We start from the raw sequence: 20,695 nt of genomic DNA, 5'->3' as shown, positions 1-20,695 counted from the left end.
CACAGCTGTGTGGATGGAAGCGCAGTGTCACTCCTCTTAGGTCAGCTTGCTCTCTATCTGCACACTGCACACTCTCTCACTTCCAAATTAAAACACAATTTGACAGGTGTGGAAATTAAAAAGTTAACAAAATCACTAGAATAAAAATGAGAGAAAAAACTCCCGGAATTAACACAGACAAATGATATTAAACACATGTAAACAATAAATCAACATGATTTGAGGACAAATAAACTCACACTGGATGTTAGTGTTTCCTGAAACACTTTTAGAACACAGCAGGAGTAAATGCATTTGTTGGAGAGAGGGTTTAGGAAACAATAAAACACTATAAATCCCCATAGTTATTGTTGTTGTTAATCACAGCATCTCTTTTACTAATGCCCTTCCCCAAACCACCTCTGACTCCACCCCTGTCCCCTGTCTCTTTGGTGTGCTTTAGGGAGCTTTGGCCATAATGCTTTCACATCTGGTTCCTCTGAATGTGCCGACATTAAAGGGTTATGAGGGGTTGTTATCGGACCAGACGGTAGACTAGCTCACTGTCGTTATGGGTGTGGCCAGAAAGAGTTACGAGAAAGGAGGGGCGTGTCTTACCGTTGTCATCGCAAGAGTCGGACTGGAAGGAGCTCAGTGATTGGACCTCAGAGTTGCTGCCCTTGTTACTCCCTGAGAAACAGGTCATCTCTTCGCCCATATCTACCATTTTACCTGCAGGGAGAGGTCAGAGGTTAGGGCGTCAGAGGTTAGGAGGTCAGAGGAAGTTGGGAGCAGGCCAGGGAGAGTTGGCCCTCTGCAAGGTTAGTCACAGAAGAACACAGGCTCGTTAGTACCAGGGCTGTCTTTGTTGAGGCACACATCACACACACCTCGGCTCCAGTGATAACAATGATGGCACGGAGAGCTAGACACACACACACACACACACACACACACACACACACACACACACACACACACACACACACACACACACTTATGATTTGGGAATCAAAGCCAGCTCATAATTAGGATGGTCTTGATAAAGTGAACGTGATGCAGTCTGACTATAGTTCAGTGTAATATGAATGAATATGGAAATGGTACAACAATGCCCTCCCCCTCAAGGGTTCCTGGAAAAGAGAATCACTTGGAGGGATACACATTCACAAACGAACATTTGAATATATGCATGAATGCACACACACAAGACAAAAACAAACATGTATGAACAAAGACTGTACCACACAAACAGGTTCAAACGCATCATACTATGCCCCCACGCACACACACTGACCCTCGTCGCTGTCCCAGGGGCTCTTGCGGATGGAATCACAGTCGGAACGGCAGGGCGAGACAGGTGGTAGGTTGGGTGCCACGCTACACACCACCACCCCCCTCCGCGTCGTGCCTCCCAGAATCCTGGGTGACTCTGGGTGGAAGGTGCTCATCTCATTGTGTTCCACGCCTCTCCCGTCCGCCATCTTCTCCAGCGTGGACCGCGGGTCGCCTTGGAAACAGGGTGTGTACGCCATGGGCCTCACAGGCACCTGGGGCGGGCCGATCATTCCGGCTCCTCCCCCTATCACCGTGGCGCACAGCCCCGCTTCGGCGTACAGGTTCAAGGGGTCTCCCGGCGTGCAGCGCAGGGTCTTGAACTGAACCCCGTTGACCTTGTTTAACAGAGCTGCTGTTGCTGGATCTTGGACCAGCGTCAAGTTGTTACGGGAGTAGTTCTTCTGGAACACCTGGACACAAAATGTTTTTATTGTATTTCTTGTAAAACAATGTATAGTATTACAGATGTAGGATCTTAATTTCAGCCACTTTGTTGCAGCATGAAAATAATCCTACAGCAGCTGTAAATGTGAATTATTATGTGGATTACAATTTATGGACATTTTTGTTGGGGTTGATAAAACATTTCATAAGAGAAAATCAAGCCTGAAATTTCAAAGTGGAAATTAAACATTTCAGAAGCCTTTTAAACCTCAAATACAAAACAAGTAAAAAAAAGTATCCTGCAACAGGGTGATCAAATTAAGATCCTACATCTGTAAAAAATAAAAACTCACAAGAATAAATCAAACAATACAATACAGATACCTTCTTGCGGAAGGCGATGAAGAGGATGATGAGGGTGACGATGACGAAGAGGACAACTGCGATGCCGATCAGTTCTTCTTTCCCCAGCACGGCGTGTCCAGCCTGCATGTCTGGTACCACCACAGGCCGCAGGCCACAGCGCTGGCCCACAAAGCCCGCCGTACAGTTACAGTAGAACGAGCCGTGCGTGTTGACGCACACACCGCCGTTCTCACATTCTGCCTCGCCGCCTGTGGCTCTGCCCCGCTCACACTCGTTTACATCCTCCTCGCACCTGGAGAGGGTGAATGGAGGAACGGGGGCAGAGGGGTTGTTAAAACTCAGTTTGGTAATTCGTTTGGATAGTTTGACTTACAGATGCCTCTAGAGAAAATACACTCCAAAAATTATCCTTAAAGTAGGTGAATGTCAATACATCAGAATCTTTAATAAACTGTTACATACAGATAGTTTGTGGGTCATTTAATACTTGACTGACTAAAAGTGAGGAAGACTCTCCTTTCATTTGGAGGTGGGAGGAGAGTGATGTAGAGAGGGAGATAGAGGACAGCTCAGGGACTCCTAGTCTCATATGCTCACTATTAAATAACAACAACACTGAGATTGACTTTCCTGATCTTCTTCATCTGAAATTAAAATGGCTTTGATGATGGAACACAAGCTTCTGGCGTGTGTGTGTGTGTGTGTGTGTGTGTGTGTGTGTGTGTGTTGGTTTGTTTGTGTGTGTGTTTGTTTGTGTGTGTGTTTGTTTGTGTGTGTGTGTTTCAGCGAGTAAGAAAAGTGTATACATGAATCTTAGCTTTGAATCTTAGCCTTGATTTGTAATGTAACACAGTGGAACACCCCTAAACCCCCTAGAGAGAAGGAGACAAGCAGAATGAAATGTCATTTTCTTTACTCTGTCAACTCTTTGAGTGAATCTTAAACAGGCTGCAGGCAGCTTGGGGCTCTGGCTCTTCTGCCTATCATTGTAGAGAAAAGCTGGTTTATACTGCCACCTAGTGAGAATGATGAGACATTGCGTTCACAGAGGGCTTTATTACATACTTTATATATGACATACTTTATATTATATCTACTACTTGGGCCAGTAGGCAGCTGAACCAGCTAAAACAAACAGATAATTTAAAAGGTGAGTGCTTATGTGTGTGTGTGTGTGTGTGTGTGTGTGTGTGTGTGTGTGTGTGTGTGTGTGTGTGTGTGTGTGTGTGTGTGTGTGTGTGTGTGAGAGTGAGTGAGTTAAAGGGTGTTGTTGTGTCTGTCATATTCTGTTTGTCTGAGACAGTCAACTCCATGGGTATGTGTTCAGGACAGGAGTGTGTGTACTGTATGTATACAGTGTGATCATTAGTGTGATAGTAACTCACGTGGTGCCCTGGAACCCTCTCCTGCAGCTGCAGAGGAAAGCGCTGCCGATGGCTTTGCACACACCGCTGTTGAGGCAGGGGTTAGGAACGCAAGCTGTGATCTCTGTCTCACAGCGCCCTCCAGTGTACTGGGGACTGCAACTACAGGCAAAACCTAATACGAAGAGAGAAGAGGCAGAGGGAAAGGAAAGAACAGGAATAGAAAGGGAGAGAGAAAGAGAAGGACAGAGTGGGAGAGAGAGATAATGAAACATTAGCAGAGAGAGAAAAGAGACGCAGAGTAAAAAGAAAAAAGGAAGGAGAGTAAATTAAGTACTTTTACAGATTCTCTTATCGGGGGGAGACTTACAGTTAGTGCATTCATCTTAAAATAGCTAGGTAGGACAACCACATATCACATTAAGTACATTTTCCCTCAATAAAGTTGCTATCAGTGTAGTCAGAGCTAGTATGGGGGGTGTAAAATTAAGTATTCTGCATACAGGTGTAGAGTAGTAGTGCTATAATTCACCAAAGCAGTCAGACCATCATAGCAGATTCAGAACACACACACACTCCATCACACACACACACTCTCCAATACACACACATTTACACTCCATCACACACACACACACACATTTACACTCCATCACACACACACACACACACACACACACACACACACACACACACACACACACACATTTACACTCCAACACACACACACACACACACACACATTTACACTCCAACACACACACACACACACACACACCATCACACAAACACTCCTACTCCATCACACACTCAACACTAGAGGTCGACCGATTCTGATTTTTCAATGCCGATACCGATACCGATTATTGGAGGGCCAAAAAAGCCGCTGCCGAATAATCGGCCAATTTTTTTATTTATTTGTAATAATGACAATTACATCAATACTGAATGAACACTTATTTTAACTTAATATAATAAATTAATAAAATCAATTTAGCCTCAAATAAATAATGAAACATGTTCAATTTGGTTTAAATAATGCAAAAACAAAGTGTTGGAGAAGAAAGTAAAAGTGCAATATCTACCATGTAAAAAAGCTAAGGTTTAAGTTCCTTGCTCAGAACATGAGAACATATGAAAGCTGGTGGTTCCTTTTAACATGAGTCTTCAATATTCCCAGGTAAGAAGTTTTAGGTTGTAGTTATTATAGGAATTATAGGACTATTTCTCTCTATAGCATTTGTATTTCATATACCTTTGACTATTGGATGTTCTTATAGGCACTTTAGTATTGCCAGTGTAACAGTATAGCTTCCGTCCCTCTCCTCGCTCCTACCTGGGCTCAAACCAGGAACACATCGACAACAGCCACCCTCGAAGCAGCGTTACCCATGCAGAGCAAGGGGAACAACTACTCCAAGTCTCAGAGCGAGTGATGTTTGAAACGCTATTAGCGCGCACCCACTAACTAGCTAGCCATTTCACATCGGTTACACCAGCCTAATCTTGCGAGTTGATAGGCTTGAAGTCATAAACAGCGCAATGCTTGAAGAATTGCGAAGGGCTGCTGGCAAAACGCACGAAAGTGCTGTTTGAATGAATGCTTACGAGCCTGCTGCTGCCTACCACCGCTCAGTCAGGCTGCTCTATCAAATATCAAATCATAGACTTAATTATAATATAATAAACACACAGCAATACGAGCCTTAGGTCATTAATATGGTCGAATCCGGAAACTATCATCTCGAAAACAAAACGTTTATTTTTTCAGTGAAATACGGAACCGTTCCGTATTTTATCTAAAGGGTGGCATCCCTAAGTCTAAATATTCCTGTTACATTGCACAACCTTCAATGTTGTGTCATAATTACGTAAAATTCAGGCAAATTAGTTCGCAACGGCCAGGCGGCCCAAACTTTTGCATACACCCTGACTCTGCATGCAATGAACGCAAGAGAACGAACACAATTTCACCTGCTTAATATTGCCTGCTAACCTGGATTTCTTTTAGCTAAATATGCAGGTTTAAAAATATATACTTCTGTGTGATGATTTTAAGAAAGTTATTGATGTTTATGGTTAGGTACAGTCGTGCAACGATTGTGCTTTTTTCGCAAATGCGCTTTTGTTAAAACCTGTTAGGGATAGGGGGCAGTATTTTCACGTTCGGATGAAAAGCGTGCCCAGAGTAAACTGCCTGGTACTTGGACCCAGAGACAAATATTTGCATATTATTAGATTTGGATAGAAAACACTCTGAAGTTTCTAAAACTGTTTGAATGATGTCTGTGAGTATAACAGAACTCATATGGCAGGCAAAAACCTGAGAAAAATCCAACCAGGAAGTCGGAAATCTGAGGGTTGTAGTTTTCTATCTAATCCCTATCCAAACTACAGTGTCTGTGGGGTCATATTGCACTTCCTAAGGCTTCCACTAGATGTCAACAGTCTTTAGAACCTTGTTTCATGCTTCTACTGTTACTGGGCAGAGAATAAGAGCCCAGTCAACCAGTGGACTGCCTGAGACCAAGGAGTTGTTTACTGCGCGAGCACGCAGGCACGCCGCTCCTTCTTTTCCTCTGTAATGAATACGCTATTGTCCGGTTGGAATATTATCGAATATTCATGTTAAAAAGACCCTAAGGATTGATTGTAAACATCGTTTGACATGTTTCTACGAACGGTAATGGAACATTTTGACTTTTCGTCTCTGGTTTTGCGCTTGTGCATTTTGCCTTTGTATAGTGATCTGAACGCGCGAACAAAAGGTGGTATTTGGACATAAATATGGAGTTTATCGAACAAAAATAACATTTCTTGTGGAAGTGGGAGTCCTGGGAGTGCATTTCGACAAAGATCAGCAAAGGTAAGTGAAGATTTATAATACTATTTCTGAGTTTTGTTGACTCCAGAACTTGGCGGGTAACTGTATAGCTTGCTTTGATGGCTGAGCTCTGTACTCAGAATATTGAACAATGTGCTTTCGCCGTAAAGCTATTTTGAAATCTGACACAGCGGTTGCATTAAGGAGAAGTGTATCTATAATTCGTTCAATAACTGTTGTAAAGTTTATCAACGTTTATGATGAGTATTTTTGTAAATTGATGTGCTCATTCACCGGAAGTTTTGGGAGGCAATACATTTTCTGAACATCACGCGCCAATGTAAAATGTTTTTTTTTAAATATAAATATGAACTTTATCGAACAAAACATACATGTATTGTGTAACATTGAGTCCTGAGAGTGTCATCTGATGAAGATCGTCAAAGGTTAGTGATTCATTTTAGCTGTATTTCTGGTTTTTGTTATGCCTCTCCTTGCTTGGAAAATGGCTGTGTGGTTTTTCTTGTCAAGTTGATGTCCTAACATAATCTAATGTTATGCTTTCGCCGTAAAGCCTTTTTGAAATTGGACAATGAGGTTGGATTAACGAGAAGATTATCTTTAAAATGGTGTATGATAGTTGTATGTTTGAGAAATTTGAATTATGAGATTTTTGCATTTCCCTGCTATTACATTGGCTGTTGGCGAGGGGTTCCGCTAGCGGAACTCCTGTCCATAACAGGTTTTAAATCATCCCCCGTTTGGCGAAGTTGGCTGTCTTTGTTAGGAAGAAATAGTATTCACACAGTTCGCAACGAGCCAGGCGGCCCAAACTGCTGCATATACCCTGACTCTGTTGCAGAGGTGACACATTTTACCTAGTTAAAAGAAATTCATGTTAGCAGGCAATATTAACTAAATATGCAGGTTTAAAAATATTTACTTGTGTATTGATTTTAAGAAAGACATTGATGTTTATGGTTAGGCACACGTTGGAGCAACAACAGTCCTTTTTTGCAAATGCGCACCGCATCGATTATATGCAACGCAGGACAGGCTAGATAAACTAGTAATATCATCAACCATGTGTAGTTAACTAGTGATTATGATTGATTGATTGATTGTTTTTTATAAGATAAGTTTAATGCTAGCTAGCAACTTACCTTGGCTTCTTACTGCATTCGCATAACAGGCAGGCTCCTCGTGGAGTGCAATGTAAAGCAGGTGGTTAGAGCGTTGGACTAGTTAACCGTAAGGTTGCAAGATTGAATCCCCAAGCTGACTAGGTAAAAATCTGTCGTTATGCCCCTGAACAAGGCAGTTAACCCACCGTTCCTAGGCCGTCATTGAAAATAAGAATGTGTTATTAACTGACTTGCCTTGTTAAAAACTATGATAAAAAAAAAAAAAATCGGCAAATCGGTGGCCAAAAAAAATTATTATGAAAACTTGAAATCGGCCCTAATTAATCGGCCATTCCGATTAATCGGTCGACCTCTACTCAACACTCCAACACACACACACACAAACAGACACATACTCCATCACACACACACACACACACACACACACACACACACACACACACACACACACACACACACACACACACACACACACACACACCATCACACTCCATCACACTCCATCACACTCCATCACACTCACACTCCATCACACACACAGGAATGTGTTCAGTGCTGTAGAGACTAGTGTGTGCATTGTTTGAGCTTTGGCGGCGGTGCCAGGGATAGTTGGCATGGGGTTGACGAGAGCTTGCCAGCCTAAACATCAACACACACCTCTGGGAAATCACACGGGTACACACACCTAGAGGCTCATGCAACTGGGAAATCGCACTGTCACACACACACACACAATCACAAACACCTCTAGGAAACGCGGGGAAATGTCACTGTGTTTATCGACACAGCGCAGACAGACACACACGCACACCCAGTGGGATACCGGAATACATACACTCACACACACACACACACTCCGATAACCTTTACACAAAGGTCGGGTGTGCCAAAAACAGGGGACCATGACAAGCTCCAGAATGCCGTGCTCTTTTCAGAGTGCTCCGCAATGCGAGCGGGGAGACCGGGAAAGACCAACACAGGGGAGCGTTAAGTCACTCTCTCTGTGTTGAGTCTTGGCCTCGATGTGTTAAGTCAGCACATTAAGTCAAGGGGTCACCCTGCTGAGTCCAGGCAGGGAATTTCGATAGAGATGACATTTAACCAGGCTTCCCTATTGACTCCAGTAAAATGCCAACGTCTTGAGCCCTGGCGGTAGTCTGATTTTAAAACGATACGATTTGTTCATGTAGGTCTTTTGAGTTCAGGCAAAAGGAGGAGAGATATGAACAGACAAAAAAACGAAGAGCAACTCGAGAGATATGATGACACAAAGAGAGGAAGATAAGGACAGAGAGAAGGAGACACGATCAGGCAGACACAAAGAGAGAGAAAGAGGGAGAGAGAGAGAGAGAGAGCGAGAGACAGAGAGAGAAATAGAGAGAGAGAGAGCGAGAGAGAGGGAGAAACAGAGAGAAAGAGAGAGAAAGAGGGAGAGAGAGAGCGAGAGACAGAGAGAAATAGAGAGAGAGCGAGAGAGAGGGAGAGACAGAGAAAAAGAGAGGTGAAATAGAGAGAGAGAGAGAGAAAACAGAAGTGATGAAGGAGTGTACTATGAGGAATTTTCACAGTGGGTCAAGGTCAGTTTAATTAGGAGTTCATTATGGATTAACAATAGAATAATGTTGAGGGGAGATCCAGATCCCTGGAGAGGTTATAGTCTGCCAGCTGGCACAGATCATCATCCATCACCCTGATGACCTCCAAGTAAAACGCTAATCAATCAAACAATCAATCAGGAAATCAGTGTGTGTATTATAGACACTAATGGTCACCAATAATCTTTGTCCTCGAGAGCTACAGGGTGGTGCAGGCTTTTGTTCCAACCCAGGCTGTTTGTTTCACACAAACACCAGAGGAGGCTGGTGGGATGAGCAATAGGAGGACAGGCTCATTTTAATGGCTGGATTGTAATAAATAAAAGGGTATCAAACACATCGAACATATAGAAAACCACATTTGACTCGGTTCCATTAATTCCATTTCAGCCATTATAATGAGCCCATCCTCCTATAGCTCCTCCCACCAGCCTCCTCTGGTGTGCATGCACACACACACACACACACACACACACACACACACACACACACACACACACACACACACACACCCTCTTGTGACCTCATCTATTTCCTCTTGCAGTTCCCCAGACTCACCACCGGAGGGCAGGCTGGTGCAGGTGGCTCCGTGGAGGCAGGGCTGTTTCTGGCAGGCGTCAGGGTAGAGAACACAGCCCAGCTTCAGCTCTGTTAGGCCCACCACCTCAGCATAGCGACTCCTCTTGTTCTGCAGTGGCAGCTCATTGTTGTTGAGCATCACAGAGTCCATGCAGCCCTGGAAACCATCCGTCACCCGAGGACCCTTCTTGTCTGTCAGGCTGCGAGAGTTAGGAGGCTGGACCTGGGGGGAGAGGAGAGACATGAGTGACATCAGATTTATGTGTACATACAAACAATCAAACACATATTGTACTGTATATAAATAGGTATAGCACGCAAAACTATAATATCAAACCAGAATACCAAGCTTTTTCATGTTGTTTTCTGAGTAAGGAGCAAGTCATGTTCAGACAACAATTTGAAAGACAAAGATTCTGATCCCCAAATACACTAAATACAGCACATTCATTTATACACACACAGGCTGTATTCCTCAGAGCTTCCTATCCAGAGCTTCCTATCCAGAGTTTCCTTTCTAATGCTTCCCATCCAGAGCCTCCTATCCAGAGCTTCCTATCCAAAGCTTCCTATACAGAGCTTCCTGTCCAGAGCTTCCTATCCAGAGCTTCCCGTCCAGAGCTTCCTATCCAGAGCTTCCTATCCAGAGTTTCCTTTCTAATGCTTCCCATCCAGAGCCTCCTATCCAGAGCTTCCTATACAGAGCTTCCCGTCCAGAGCTTCCTATCCAGAGCTTCCCGTCCAGAGCTTCCTATCCAGAGCTTCCTATCCAGCGTCTTGTGTTGTGCTCCTCACTCTAACTAGATTAAACTGGTAAGAGCACTATAGAGAAACACTATACTCACACATACAAATCCATAACGCTTGCAGATGCAAAACACACATCAGCCACGCCCAAACAAACATATCAGTGTCCCTAACACACATACTCCCAACCCACTCTGAAAACATCTGTCACACACACACCTACATGTTTGTTTTACTATCCTTGTGGGGACCAAACAATTAATTTGCATTCAAAATCCTATTTTCTCTAACCCCTAACCCCTAACCCAACTCCTAACTCTACTTCTAACCCTAATTGTAACCCTAAACCTAAGCCCTGAAGCTAACTCCTAACTCTACTTCTAACCCTAAACCTAAGCCCTGAAGCTAACTCCTAACTCTACTTCTAACCCTAAACCTAAGCCCTGAAGCTAACTCCTAACTCTACTTCTAACCCTAAACCTAAGCCCTGAAGCTAACTCCTAACTCTACTTCTAACCCTAAACCTAAGCCCTGAAGCTAACTCCTAACTCTACTTCTAACCCTAAACCTAACCCCTGAACCTAAGCCTTTTTCCTTATGGGGACTGGCGAAATGACCCCAATTTTCCTTGTTTTACTATCCTTGTGATTACTTCTGGTCCCCACAAGGATAATAAAAGCAAAAACACACACACACACACCCCATCCCCTCCACAGAAAGCCCACCTGTGCTCCAAAGTAGATAGACCCATCTGCCCCTAGTGGTTGGAAGCTTGGCGGTCCTCTTCTCCTCTCCACGTAGCTGTCGTCCAGAGACAGACTGGTGAAGTTACGGTTGAGCTCCAGAGTTACTGAGTGCCAGTTCCCATCGTTGATGGGCCTCCCAGAGATACCCAGCATACCAGGGATGTTCCCACAGTCCAGCTGAAACCAGAGCTTACCCTCCTCTAGCTGTCAATCACAACAACATAGGCAGGATTTAGACACAGATGAGGGGCTTAGCCTCAGGTAATAACAAGGGTGGATTGTGCTGCGGGTATCCAGACTATCCATGCATGTGTACAGTGTGTGTACCTCGAATATAACCCAGTAGGCTGATCACGTCTGTCTGTTATGTTCAGTATAGTACATGGATTAACATGTATAGGTGTGCACCTTAAACAGGGGTCAGCAAGTGTACGTGAGTGTGTGTACCTGTGTGTGTGTCTGTGTGTGTGTGTGTGTGTGTGTGTGTGTGTACCTGTGTGTGTGTGGGTACCTTCAGTATAGTGCAGCGGTTACCGTGTGTATGTGCCTGTGTGTGTGTGTGTGTGTGTGTGTGTGTGTGTGTGTGTACCATCAGTATAGGGCAGGGGTCAGTGTGTGTGTGTGTGTGTACCTTCAGTATATTCCAGGGGTCAGTGTGTGTGTGTGTGTACCTTCAGTATAGTGTAGGGGTCAGTGTGTGTGTGTGTGTACCTTCAGTATAGTGCAGGGGTCAATGTGTGTGTGTACCTTCAGTATAGTGCAGGGGTCAGTGTGTGTGTGTGTACCTTCAGTATAGTGCAGGGGTCAGTGTGTGTGTGTGTACCTTCAGTATAGTGCAGGGGTCAGTGTGTGTGTGTGTGTACCTTCAGTATAGTGCAGGGGTCAGTGTGTGTGTGTGTACCTTCAGTATAGTGCAGGGGTCAGAGTGTGTGTGTGTGTGTACCTTCAGTATAGTGCAGGGGTCAGTGTGTGTGTGTGTACCATCAGTATAGTGCAGGGGTCAGTGTGTGTGTGTGTACCTTCAGTATAGTGCAGGGGTCAGTGTGTGTGTGTGTACCTTCAGTATAGTGCAGGGGTCAGTGTGTGTGTGTGTACCTTCTGTATAGTGCAGGGGTCAGTGTGTGTGTGTGTACCTTCAGTATAGTGCAGGGGTCAGTGTGTGTGTGTTTACCTTCAGTATAGTGCAGGGGTCAGTGTGTGTGTGTGTGCCTTCAGTATAGTGCAGGGGTCAGTGTGTGTGTGTGTGTGTGTGTACCTTCAGTATAGTGCAGGGGTCAGTGTGTGTGTGTGTACCTTCAGTATAGTGCAGGGGTCAGTGTGTGTGTGTGTACCTTCAGTATAGTGCAGGGGTCAGTGTGCGTGTGTGTACCTTCAGTATAGTGCAGGGGTCAGTGTGTGTGTGTGTGTACCTTCAGTATAGTGTAGGGGTCAGTGTGTGTGTGTGTGTACATTCAGTATAGTGCAGGGGTCAGTGTGTGTGTGTGTGTGTGTGTGTGTACCTTCAGTATAGTGCAGGGGTCAGTGTGCGTGTGTGTACCTTCAGTACAGTGCAGGGGTCAGTGTGTGTGTGTGTACCTTCAGTATAGTGTAGGGTTCAGTGTGTGTGTGTGTGTGTGTGTGTGTGTGTGTGTGTGTGTGTGTGTGTGTGTGTGTGTACCTTCAGTATAGTGCAGGGGTCAGTGTGTGTGTGTGTACCTTCAGTGTAGTGCAGGGGTCAGTGTGTGTGTGTGTACCTTCAGTATAGTCCAGGGGTCAGTGTGTATGTGTGTACCTTCAGTATAGTGCAGGGGTCAGTGTGTGTGTGTGTGTACCTTCAGTATAGTCCAGGGGTCAGTGTGTGTGTGTGTGTGTGTACCTTCAGTATAGTGTAGGGGTCAGTGTGTGTGTGTGTGTGTGTGTACCTTCAGTATGGTGCAGGGGTCAGTGTGTGTGTGTGGGTACCTTCAGTATAGTGTAGGGATCAGTGTGTGTGTGTGTGTACCTTCCGTATAGTGCAGGGGTCAGTGTGTGTGTGTGTACCTTCAGTATAGTGCAGGGGTCAGTGTGTGTGTGTGTACCTTCAGTATAGTGTAGGGGTCAGTGTGTGTGTGTGTGTGTGTGTGTGTGTGTGTGTGTGTGTGTGTGTGTGTGTGTGTGTGTGTGTGTGTGTGTGTGTGTGTGTGTGTGTGTACCTTCAGTATAGTGCAGGGGTCAGTGTGTGTGTGTGTACCTTCAGTGTAGTGCAGGGGTCAGTGTGTGTGTGTGTACCTTCAGTATAGTCCAGGGGTCAGTGTGTGTGTGTGTACCTTCAGTATAGTGCAGGGGTCAGTGTGTGTGTGTGTGTACCTTCAGTATAGTCCAGGGGTCAGTGTGTGTGTGTGTGTGTACCTTCAGTATAGTGTAGGGGTCAGTGTGTGTGAGTGTGTGTGTGTGTACCTTCAGTATAGTGCAGGGGTCAGTGTGTGTGTGTGGGTACCTTCAGTATAGTGTAGGGATCAGTGTGTGTGTGTGTGTACCTTCAGTATAGTGCAGGGGTCAGTGTGTGTGTGTGTACCTTCAGTATAGTGCAGGGGTCAGTGTGTGTGTGTGTACCTTCAGTATAGTCCAGGGGTCAGTGTGTGTGTGTGTGTGTGTACCTTCAGTATAGTGCAGGAGTCAGTGTGTGTGTGTGTGTGTGTACCTTCAATATCGTGTAGGGGTCAGTGTGTGTGTGTGTACCTTCAGTATAGTGCAGGGATCAGTGTGTGTGTGTGTATACCTTCAGTATAGTGCAGGGGTCAGTGTGTGTGTGTGTGTGTGTGTGTACCTTCAGTATAGTGCAGGGGTCAGTGTGTGTGTGTGTGTACATTCAGTATAGTGCAGGGGTCAGTGTGTGTGTGTGTGTGTACCTTCAGTATATTCCAGGGGTCAGTGTGTGTGTGTGTGTGTACCTTCAGTATAGTGCAGGGGTCAGTGTGAGTGTGTGTGTACCTTCAGTATAGTGCAGGGGTCAGTGTGTGTGTGTACCTTCAGTATAGTGCAGGGGTCAGTGTGTGTGTGTGTGTGTGTGTACCTTCAGTATAGTGCAGGGGTCAGTGTGTGTGTGTGTGTACCTTCAGTATAGTGCAGGGGTCAGTGTGTGTGTGCGTGTACCTTCAGTATAGTGCAGGGGTCAGTGTGTGTGTGTACCTTCAGTATAGTGCAGGGGTCAGTGTGTGTGTGTGTACCTTCAGTATAGTGCAGGGGCAGTGTGTGTGTGTACCTTCAGTATAGTGCAGGGGTCAGTGTGTGTGTGTGTGTGTGTACCTTCAGTATAGTGCAGGGGTCAGTGTGTGTGTGTGTAACTTCAGTATAGTGCAGGGGTAAGTGTGTGTGTGTGTACCTTCAGTATAGTGCAGGGGTCAGAGTGTGTGTGTGTACCTTCAGTATAGTGCAGGGGTCAGAGTGTGTGTGTGTACCTTCAGTATAGTGTAGGGGTCAGTGTGTGTATGTGTGTACCTTCAGTATAGTGTAGGGGTCAGTGTGTGTGTGTGTACCTTCAGTATAGTGCAGGGGTCAGTGTGTGTGTGTGTGTACCTTCAGTATAGTGTAGGGGTCAGTGTGTGTGTGTGTGTGCGTGTGTGTGTGTGTGTACCTTCAGTATAGTGCAGGGGTCAGTGTGTGTGTGTGTACCTTCAGTATAGTGCAGGGGTCAGTGTGTGTGTGTGTGTACCTTCAGTATAGTGCAGGGGTCAGTGTGTGTGTGTGTACCTTCAGTATAGTGTAGGGGTCAGTGTGTGTGTGTGTGTGCCTTCAGTATAGTGCAGGGGTCAGTGTGTGTGTGTGTGTGTGTGTGTGTGTGTGTGTGTGTGTGTGTGTGTGTGTGTGTGTGTGTGTACCTTCAGTATAGTGCAGGGGTCAGTGTGTGTGTGTACCTTCAGTATAGTTTAGGGGTCAGTGTGTGTGTGTGTGTACCTTCAGTATAGTGCAGGGATCAGTGTGTGTGTGTGTATACCTTCAGTATAGTGCAGGGGTCAGTGTGTGTGTGTGTACCTTCAGTATAGTGCAGGGGTCAGTGTGTGTGTGTACCTTCAGTATAGTGCAGGGGTCAGTGTGTGTGTGTGGGTACCTTCAGTATAGTGTAGGGATCAGTGTGTGTGTGTGTGTACCTTCAGTATAGTGTAGGGGTCAGTGTGTGTGTGTGTACCTTCAGTATAGTGCAGGGATCAGTGTGTGTGTGTGTGTACCTTCAGTATAGTGTAGGGGTCAGTGTGTGTGTGTGTACCTTCAGTATAGTGTAGGGATCAGTGTGTGTGTGTGTGTGTACCTTCAGTATAGTGCAGGGGTCAGTGTGTGTGTACCTTCAGTATAGTGCAGGGGTCAGTGTGTGTGTGTGTACCTTCAGTATAGTGTAGGGGTCAGTGTGTGTGTGTGTACCTTCAGTATAGCGCAGGGGTCAGTGTGTGTGTGTGTGTACCTTCAGTATAGTGCAGGGGTCAGTGTGTGTGTGTGTACCTTCAGTATAGTGCAGGGGTCAGTGTGTGTGTGTGTGTGTACCTTCAGTATAGTGCAGGGATCAGTGTGTGTGTGTGTGTACCTTCCGTATAGTGCAGGGGTCAGTGTGTGTGTGTGTACCTTCAGTATAGTGCAGGGATCAGTGTGTGTGTGTGTGTACCTTCAGTATAGTGCAGGGGTCAGTGTGTGTGTGTACCTTCAGTATAGTGCAGGGGTCAGTGTGTGTGTGTGTACCTTCAGTATAGTGTAGGGGTCAGTGTGTGTGTGTGTACCTTCAGTATAGTGCAGGGGTCAGTGTGTGTGTGTGTGTACCTTCAGTATAGTGCAGGGGTCAGTGTGTGTGTGTGTGTACCTTCAGTATAGTGCAGGGGTCAGTGTGTGTGTGTGTGTACCTTCAGTATAGTGTAGGGGTCAGTGTGTGTGTGTGTGTGTGTACCTTCAGTATAGTGCAGGGGTCAGTGTGTGTGTGTGTGTACCTTCAGTATAGTGCAGGGGTCAGTGTGTGTGTGTGTACCTTCAGTATAGTGCAGGGGTCAGTGGTGTGTGTGTACCTTCAGTATAGTGCAGGGTCAGTGTGTGTGTGTGTGTGTACCTTCAGTATAGTGTAGGGGTCAGTGTGTGTGTGTGTGTGTACCTTCAGTATAGTGCAGGGATCAGTGTGTGTGTGTGTGTACCTTCAGTATAGTGCAGGGGTCAGTGTGTGTGTGTGTACCTTCAGTATAGTGTAGGGGTCAGTGTGTGTGTGTGTACCTTCAGTATAGTGCAGGGATCAGAGTGTGTGTGTGTACCTTCAGTATAGTGCAGGGGTCAGAGTGTGTGTGTGTACCTTCAGTATAGTGCAGGGGTCAGAGTGTGTGTGGGTACCTTCAGTATAGTGCAGGGGTCAGAGTGTGTGTGTGTACCTTCAGTATAGTGCAGGGGTCAGAGTGTGTGTGTGTACCTTCAGTATAGGGCAGGGGTCAGAGTGTGTGTGTGTACCTTCAGTATAGTGCAGGGGTCAGTGTGCGTGTGTGTACCTTCAGTATAGTGCAGGGGTCAGTGTGTGTGTGTGTACCTTCAGTATAGTGCAGGGGTCAGAGTGTGTGTGTGTACCTTCAGTATAGTGCAGGGGTCAGAGTGTGTGTGGGTACCTTCAGTATAGTGCAGGGATCAGAGTGTGTGTGGGTACCTTCAGTATAGTGCAGGGGTCAGTGTGTGTGTGTGTACCTTCAGTATAGTGCAGGGCTCAGAGTGTGTGTGTGTACCTTCAGTATAGTGCAGGGGTCAGAGTGTGTGTGTGTACCTTCAGTATAGTGCAGGGGTCAGTGTGCGTGTGTGTACCTTCAGTATAGTGCAGGGGTCAGTGTGTGTGTGTGTACCTTCAGTATAGTGCAGGGGTCAGAGTGCGTGTGTGTACCTTCAGTATAGTGCAGGGGTCAGAGTGTGTGTGTGTACCTTCAGTATAGTGCAGGGGTCAGAGTGTGTGTGTGTACCTTCAGTATAGTGCAGGGGTCAGTGTGCGTGTGTGTACCTTCAGTATAGTGCAGGGGTCAGTGTGTGTGTGTGTGTGTACCTTCAGTATAGTGCAGGGGTCAGTGTGCGTGTGTGTACCTTCAGTATAGTGCAGGGGTCAGAGTGTGTGTGTGTACCTTCAGTATAGTGCAGGGGTCAGAGTGTGTGTACATGATGATTCCTCTGCTCTGTAGAGTTCTGATCCTCAGTCCCAGCTTCATCTCTCCTGTCCTTCCTCCATCAGACACTTTATACTTGATATAGCTGTTCCCTGAGAAACTCAGAGACGTGTGACCTGTATACACACACACACACACACACACACACACACACACACACACACACACACACACACACACACACACACACACACACACACACACACAGATATGCAGAGTCAGAGCACGTACACACACACACACAGAGATATGCAGAGTCAGAGCACGTACACACACACACACACATGCACGATTGAACACATTTGGAATTTTCTATTTGCATCCACAAATTACACCACATTTACAAAGGATCCAAACATTGAATAGCACCTGCACACTCTCCTAGTTTCCCTGGTGGACACTGGCAGACGTACGGTCCTCTGGTGCCCTCTGTGCCCACACACTGCATGTCTCCTGGGCAGGGCTGCTCATCACACAACTCTGAGGCTGGGGGACAGCTACCATCTGATGGAGGGAGAGAGAGGAGGGAGAGAGAGAGAGAAAGAAGAGGAGCGAGAGAGAGAGGAGAGAGAGAGGAGGGAGGGAGGGAGAGAGAGAGAGAGAGAGAGAGAGAGAGGAGGGAGGGAGGGAGAGAGAAAGAAGAGGAGCGAGAGAGAGAGGGAGAGAGAGAGAGATGGAGGGAGAGAGAGAGGGAGGGAGAGAGAAAGAGAGAAAAAAGAGGAGCGAGAGAGAGAGAGAGAGAGAGAGAGAGAGAGAGAGAGAGAGAGAGAGAGAGAGGAGGGAGGGAGGGAGGGAGAGAGAGAGGGAGGGAGAGAGAAAGAGAGAAAAAAGAGGAGCGAGAGAGAGAGAGAGAGAGAGAGAGAGAGAGAGAGAGAGAGGGAGGGAGGGGAGGGAGGGGAGAGAGGGAGAGAGAGAGAGAGGAGGGAGGGAGGGAGAGAGAGAGAGAGAGAGAGAGAGGAGGGAGGGAGAGAGGGAGAGAGAGGGGAGAGAAAGAGAGAAAAAAGAGGAGCGAGAGAGAGAGGAGAGAGAGGGAGGGAGGGAGGGAGGGGAGGAAGGAGAGAGAAGAGAGAGATGCAGAGAGAGAGAGGAGGGAGGGAGAGGAGGGAGAGAGAGGAGGGAGGGAGAGAGAAAGAGAGGAAAAAAGCAGGAGCCGGAGAGAGAGAGAGCGAGGAGAGAGAGAGAGAGAGAGAGAGAGAGAGCGGAGGGAGGGAGGGAGGGAGGGAGGGAGAGAGGGAGAGAGAGAGAGAAAGAAGAGGAGCGAGAGAGAGTGGAGAGAGAGAGGAGGGAGGGAGGGAGAGAGAGAGGGAGGGAGAGAGAAAGAGAGAAAGAAGAGGAGCGAGAGAGAGAGAGAGAGAGAGAGAGAGAGAGAGAGAGAGAGAGAGAGAGCATGCGCGAGAGCGATGTGAGCGTTGAAACAAAAGAGAGAAAGGAAGAGTGAGGGGAATGGGGAGGTAGAGAGAGACAGGAGGGGAGAGATTAAGGGATTGAGAGAGAGGGAGGAAGGGGGAGAGGTTAACACAACATGAAAGGAAAAGAGAAGAGAAGGAGAGGGTGTGAAACAGAGTGAGACAGAAGACAGAGGATAGAAGGAGGAAGGGAACGAGAAGCGTGAAACAAGAGAAAGGAAGAAAAGAAAGGATGAATAAAGAGAGCAAGAGAGGACAAGTTAATTTAGGGTTATTCAGAGTAGAGGCAGCCAAATCCTCTGTCCCCAGGAGACATGCTAATCACGTTAGCCACAACCTGCTAATTCAATCTACTGGGGGGCTGTCTAATCCCAGGGGTCAGATACACACTCAAGATGCCATCAGCTTTTTATCATTATAGTATTTGTACAATCAGACAGAGTGGTTGTTACAGTGCAGATCATGCAGACGGCAACAATGTCTATGCCTAATGTACAGCTCTCAAAGGATACTTGGTGACACTCTAGTTTGTGTGTATGTTGTTGTATGAGTATGTGAGTGCATCACGATGCATATACATTGATATGATAGATGGGTGTAGTATGTCTGTGGGTGCAGGTCCTCACCAGTACAGGTGCAGCGTGTGGTCCTATGGAAGCGTGGCGACACAAAGCTAACCCTGGGTGTGCTGTAGGTGATGAGAGCGTGAGAGTCCAACACAATGCTCTGCTCACACTGGGCCCCGCGACACTCCAGCCCAGAACAGTTCTTATCCAAGATGGCCGACACCCTCAGCACTTCCTCCAGCTGCCTCCGGGAGGCGCTCAGCTTCTGGGTGAGGTACGCTGCCTTGTAGAACCCTCCCCCAGCCGTCTCCACGGCAACCAGCAGATCCAGCTGGCTGGTCCCGCCCACGGGCTGCAGACTGAGCACGTGCAGCGCGTCCTGCTTCTGCGTTGCCGCGGCAACCTTCAGAACTTTCACAACGTTTTTTAGATGTGTAGCCACGAAGTCGTGGGGTTGCACACTCTCGAAACGCACCGTCACAGCCTCGCGCAGCATCTCTGGCGACGCCTGCTCCACATGCACGCTCACAGCCACGGGCACGGCGAAGCGTCCGTCACTCACGCTGGCGTTGAGGGAGTAGCGACCGGCGTCCAGGCCGCCCAGGGCTATGATCTTACCGTCTCTCGGACTGATCTTGAAGAGGGAGCGTTGAGACGGAGGGGCGTGGCCGAAGGTCAGGGCATCGTAGGGGTCTGCGTCAGTGGCGTGCAGCTGGCCGATGACTCCTCCAGGAAACTCGTCCTCCATGGTGATGATGTGGACCTCCAGGGGTAGCGCTACGGGCCGGTGAAGGCTCTCCTCAATCACACGCACCGTCAGGGTAGAGGAGGAGGACAGACGGGGCTTACCTGAGTCCCTTACCTGGAGGTAGGGGGAGGAGGGGAGAAGCAAAGGGTTAACACAGAGCCAAAAAACATCCATCACAATGTGATTTAGTAACACAGACCTTCCACAAAATAGCTGGTTAAGACCTGGTGTTGACACTAACAGGATTGATCAGCTGGTTGTAAGACATGGTGCTTACAGTAACAGGGTTGACCAGCTGTTTATAAGACATGGTGCTAACAGTAACAGGGTTGACCAGCTGTTTATAAGACATGGTGCTAACAGTAACAGGGTTGACCAGCTGGTTATAAGACCTGGTGTTAACAGTAACAGGGTTGATCAGCTGGTTATAAGACACGGTGCTAACAGTAACAGCGTTGACCAGCTGGTTGTAAGACCTGGTGTTAACAGTAACAGGGTTGACCAGCTGGTTATAAGACCTGATGCTAACAGTAACAGGGTTGACCAGCTGGTTGTAAGACCTGGTGTTAACAGTAACAGGGTTGACCAGCTGGTTATACGACCTGGTGCTAACACTAACAGGGTTGACCAGCTGGTTATAAGACATGGTGCTAACAGTAACAGGGTTGACCAGCTGGTTGTAAGACCTGGTGTTAACAGTAACAGGGTTGACCAGCTGGTTATAAGACCTGGTGCTAACAGTAACAGGGTTGACCAGCTGGTTATAAGACCTGGTGCTAACAGTAA

General features: G+C 46.9%; 1 protein-coding gene across 6 annotated transcripts in view; it reads right to left on the bottom strand.

The window, feature by feature from the left end:
• The window catches only part of LOC115163664 (protocadherin Fat 3), a 325,153-nt gene that overhangs the window by 8,586 nt on the left and 295,872 nt on the right, over positions 1 to 20,695 (bottom strand). For all 6 annotated transcript variants that reach the window (XM_029715717.1, XM_029715715.1, XM_029715718.1 and 3 more), the window contains 9 exons: positions 19,222 to 20,023; positions 17,559 to 17,693; positions 17,148 to 17,305; positions 11,047 to 11,271; positions 9,554 to 9,797; positions 3,453 to 3,606; positions 2,086 to 2,359; positions 1,277 to 1,727; positions 598 to 711 (listed from right to left, as the gene is read on the bottom strand). In XM_029715717.1, the coding sequence (XP_029571577.1) occupies positions 598 to 711; positions 1,277 to 1,727; positions 2,086 to 2,359; positions 3,453 to 3,606; positions 9,554 to 9,797; positions 11,047 to 11,271; positions 17,148 to 17,305; positions 17,559 to 17,693; positions 19,222 to 20,023 (2,557 nt within the window). The remainder of the gene's footprint in view (positions 1 to 597; positions 712 to 1,276; positions 1,728 to 2,085; positions 2,360 to 3,452; positions 3,607 to 9,553; positions 9,798 to 11,046; positions 11,272 to 17,147; positions 17,306 to 17,558; positions 17,694 to 19,221; positions 20,024 to 20,695) is intronic.

The sequence above is a fragment of the Salmo trutta genome, chromosome 26 (genome assembly GCF_901001165.1).
Source record: "Salmo trutta chromosome 26, fSalTru1.1, whole genome shotgun sequence".
NCBI lineage: Eukaryota > Metazoa > Chordata > Actinopteri > Salmoniformes > Salmonidae > Salmo > Salmo trutta.
The sequence above is the reverse complement of the archived record's forward strand: the minus strand, read 5'-3'. Positions and strand labels throughout refer to the sequence as shown.